Raw genomic sequence first — 5166 nt, 5'->3', positions numbered from 1 at the left:
CAGCTCTTTATTTTTTCTTGACATTCCCTGCTTCCCGACAGACCCCTAAAGGTACCCCGCGTATGTGAAGGTAATCAAACCGAAATGCACGTACACAACTATAGAGGTACCAACGAACATATCGCCGATATATAATTCAATATATTTTCAAACTCGCCCCACTACTGCGCGATTTTCAATACCCTTATATATCAAAATAGGCGGGGTTTTCCCTGTTTTGTCGCGCGCGCACGTACTATTTTTCGCAAACCTTAGTTCACTTACCGCTCTCGTTAAGGGTAGACGTGTCCAGTTCAAGGTAACTCAGTGAAAGGATTAATTAAAAATTGACGTGAGTTAGCCATGGCTACAATAGGTGTTGTGACTTATGCACCTCATGTGAAATTAGTGTTGACCAATAATAACAATCAGAATTTGACCACTATAGATCCTAAACCCCTTGCCAAACATGACATTTTGATAGTACGAAAACCACAGAAATTTGATAATGAAAACAGTGAAAATCAACCAGATTTGCTCAGGGCTAGGAAGAAGTCCAAGTTGAGGGATAATAAGTCCTCTTCAGCTCTTCCTAATGCTGTTGCAAGAAGAAATGCCAGGGAACGTAACAGAGTTAAACAAGTGAATAACGGATTTGCAATGTTGCGCCAACATATTCCTTGTGAAGTAGCTGCTGCTTTTGAATCAGCATCTGGTCACAAATCAGGTACAGGGTCTAAAAAACTTAGTAAAGTAGATACTTTACGAATGGCCGTTGAATACATCAGAGCTCTAGAAGATTTACTAGCTCTTACAGACGGAACGGAGTCTATAACCTCCCAAAACACCACTTCGTTTTCCCTTCCTGATGACCAAATTTCGTTGTCACTATCAGACGCATCTACACCACAACAATATGAGACCTTCAGGGTTCTTCCACCATTATTTGACGAAGATCAAGAAAATCAGATACCTCTAAATGATGATGAGTTGATGCAAAGTGATGATCAGTTTTTGGATTACCAACAAGAAGTAGCAAGAGTTTATGGCAGTCTTTTGAGTGTCAAACGAGAAGTTGACGATGAAAATGTCATGGATAGCCAAACTGGCGAAGGAGTAATTGACGTAATGGCTTGGTGGGAACTTCAACAGAAAATGTCAGGTGTTGTGAGTACATGAAGAAGTTTTTTAAAATTAAATTTGATGACAATATTCCAACAACTAAATATATTTCAGTATTCAATTTTTTTTATATTTTCATTATTCATTTAATTATATTTTTATGTAGAGGCTTATTTAATATTTAAAAAATATCCGTGCTTGATTTTAATTTATATGTGAGTTACCATTTCAAAAGTTATAAGTGTTGTGAATAGTTCTTCAAAATTTAATTTTAAAAAATTTATTTTAATAGAAGTAATCAAATGAATTTAATAGTCGTTAACATTGAATTTAATAAATTAAACTTTCTATGCCATATATAACATTTTGGTTAAGTTGACACAAAGGACCAAAAGTGTCGGTTGTAAATTTGTAAATTAATATAAAAATAATTATAATTATAGATAATATTGAGATTCTAGTAGATGAAGATATGATGAATATTTTGCTCGTTTAAGCTGACAGAAAAATTGAATGCTTCTAAAATTATAAAATAAATTAAAAATTTGAAACCTTAAAGTTTATTTTTTCAAATTATTATATTATTGTTTTGTAGATTTGATTTGAATCGAAAAATATATTCAAGCAAAATATTTTATTTATATCTTCGTCTTAGAATTGTGTTACTGCCAGTTTAACTGCACTGCCTTATGTGTACTGATTTATTTATTAATGTTTTATTAAGATTATTATTTTTTAATAATAATTCTGTTTCTAAATAAACAGTTAAGCACATATAATTATAGAACTTTTAGAAAATCAAATATGTATGAAATACGCTTGAACACTTTCGAATTTTGAATTATGAAGAAAAAGTAAACATTGGAAAGTATTTATTTATTTATTTATTGTGGTGAAGGTATTTATTTGAAAAATTAATTATATTATTTATTTTTATGTATGATTTTATTTTATTGGGTAAATTGCCTAAGCTTTGTTCTTTTGTTTTGCAACACATATGTGCCTTAAAATCTAATAATTATCAATTACATCAATTACATGATATTTAATTAAATCATGAAATATGATTGATAGAAAAAAATTACGAGGCGTTAAATTACGATACAAAAGAACAGACCAAGAAGAAAATGTATATGTAGATTAATATTATTATTATTTTACTAGAGCTAATTTTAAGTATGTAATCATAGTTTGGTATAAGACTTTTTAATATACCTAGATTTTAAAATAGCGATACCAAATTACTGATAAGTATTTAAGTTCTGAAAATATGTTCCTGGGATGTTTATGAATATTGTTGGAAATGAACAAGGTCAACAAGTTTTGCATATATAATAGTATAAAATATCTGAAAACAAGACTATATTAATTTACTGTATCCAACATTTTTGTCTACTTCTCAAAAAATCTGTTTCTTTATGTTTTCTATAGTTTCAAAATCTTCTAGAAGTAACAATAGTTCTAAGTAAATAATTTAAACAACCCAGAATATTCAAACTTATTATTTTATTTCATATTATTTTTTTGGATTAAATTTTTGATGCCATTTAAATTTATGATTGATTAAGTATACTAATTTTTAATAGATCACGATGTTTGTCTATAAAATAGTGATAAGCGAAGACTGTGCAATTGTATATATTGTTAAGTAGTTTGGTAATCGAAATTTATAATAAATTATTTGTACATATTTATTTATAGTGAAATATATTCTATTTGATCAAATAAATTGATTTATATTATTAATAAATATTATGCAAATTTATTTTTATATGGAATTTTTCATCTGAAATTTGAGAAGTTTGGTATTGTATGAAGATTTTGAAATAATTTCAGATTTGCAGAATCAAATCAAGCTATTGACTTATAATAATAATGTAAAATAATGTTTAATAACTAATAATTAGCAAAAAGTACTGTATTGATTGATTCGATGATGATTGATTTAGATGATCTTACAAGAACATGTTTTACTTAAATGCCTAAAATTCAGAAGACCTTCGTTTGCTATATCATAATTAAAAATCGTCAATTACTTTAAATTGGCGTGAAATTTATGACTCTTGTAAAGACACCTTAATTATTCGCAAGAAATAACCTAACATAAATCTCAATTGATGTATTTTAATATAATCAGTGTCGAATTCTACTCTTAATAAATTTGTTGGCACATTAAATGGAGATATGAGCGATATGAGAAAATATTAAAACTTGATTAAATTGAGTTGCTCTTCCAGAATTAATTGAGAAGCGATCACAATCAATACAAATTAAAATATGGAAATTATGACCGATTCGGAGATAATAAATTTGTGTAAGCCTTGTGCTACTTTTATAAGAATGAATTGCAAGTGTTAATATATATATATATATATATATATATATATATTCTATTATTGTAATTTTATTGCTAATGGCAACCTACCTAGCTTTATATTAAAGCATTATTTCAAATTACTAAAACTTTGCTATCTTAATCTATGAGTAGTAAAAAAATCAATTTTGATCGAAAACTAGTTTAATTAATTAAACTATTTAAATTCAATTTATTTTAGATATTTCATATATAAATAATTCCCTATAATTATACAGAGCTTATTATTTCGCTCTACAGAGGTTATTTATTAAGAGCAAATCTCTCGGTCATAAAAAGAAAAAGAATTAAATAAACAAGAAAATGTTCCACTAAATGCAATGGTGTTATTAAAATAAAATATATTTCATAAAATCATTTATCTTCATTCAGATTTCATAATTGGTACTGGTATAGTGGTATGTTTGCAAAGGAATTTTAAACTGTTTTTATCATTTTTCTTTAACTGGTGGTTATTATAACTTTAACTGCAACAGAATATATATTTTGAAAATAAATATTTAAATTAAATGTAAAAATAAAAAGTAATAACTATAATATCAATTAGATTTTTAGTAATAATAGTGGATTCTGAAGTAGTAATTAATTAGGAAAAGGAATTAAATATATCAGAAACATGATTGGAATGATTTCTTATATATAGGCTTTTCTTATATGATTTATTTCTATCGGAATATTAAATTTAAATTAAAGACAATCCGAATAGTTGTTATATCAGTATTTTTGTAATACTGATAATGATGCAACAAAGTTTGGTAAAGGCTATTTTCACTTGGAAACATGTTTATATCTACATATCCAAGCGAAAACCGATGTCACTGCAACTTGACATCAGGATCAGATTGCTCGAAGCATGTATCGAACTTGGAACGTTTATGGACTGAAATGAATTTTATATTTGTTTATAGTTCTGGAAATTTTAATTAAGACACTACAGCAAACATCACAATTTTCTGTATTAACCCATTCCAATTTTCTCCTGATATTCCATTGACATGAAGCAAAGAATAACATTTGCTAATAATTACTGCGCCAACAGGTTCCCGTCATTATTTCTGTTACGCGGCAGGTTGATAACGTTCTTTCGGCATTTGATCACATGTGTGTGAAAAATAACAATATACATATATTCACCAATAAGAGTATAAATAAGGGTAGAACACGTTATTCTCACGGTTGAATGAGTGACATGTCGAAATGTTGAAGGTTGTCTAAACAGGAGGTTTAACGATGGTTTTTTGTAAAATAAATAGAAAAAGTATGGTTGTGACAAGAGCTAATTAGGTTTTCTAGCTGAGCGATTTGTTGAAATCCAATTTGCATAATCAAAAGAACAATGATTAATCAATATTTTTTATAGCAAGGATTGCATTAGAATGATTGTTTACTTCTCATATATTGAACTGCAATTAGGGCTTTCAATACAGTACTAAAATCTGAATACCGGTATTCGATATTTGAAATTTGTAATACCGGAATCATTGACAACGAATTAGATATGAGGATAATGCACGTGGACGACTAATAATTTTTATACATGGGTTCCATTCATTAAGTCGTATATAATATATATAAACGATTGCTTTATTTGGCCGACAACGTCGATGTGTCACACTAGGCTGAGCCGAGTCGGCAATACACATACACAGTTTGAAAACTCAGATTGCAGTGATGAATTTATTATTATTTTT

The 5166-nt window shown here is 28.0% G+C and overlaps 1 protein-coding gene across 1 annotated transcript; it reads left to right on the top strand.

Moving 5' to 3' along the window:
• The first annotated feature begins 342 nt into the window (after positions 1–342).
• Positions 343–1158, top strand: LOC113373794 (achaete-scute complex protein T8-like). The gene has a single exon (XM_026614069.1). The coding sequence runs from the start codon at positions 343–345 to the stop codon at positions 1156–1158; it is 816 nt and encodes a 271-aa protein (XP_026469854.1).
• Positions 1159–5166: the final 4008 nt, after the last annotated feature.

Source organism: Ctenocephalides felis, unplaced genomic scaffold (genome assembly GCF_003426905.1).
Source record: "Ctenocephalides felis isolate EL2017-DRISC unplaced genomic scaffold, ASM342690v1 CF-g0.4_SCAFFOLD_01604, whole genome shotgun sequence".
In the NCBI taxonomy this organism is placed as follows: domain Eukaryota; kingdom Metazoa; phylum Arthropoda; class Insecta; order Siphonaptera; family Pulicidae; genus Ctenocephalides; species Ctenocephalides felis.
Note: the sequence above shows the minus strand (reverse complement) of the source record. Positions and strands in the feature narration are given on the sequence as shown.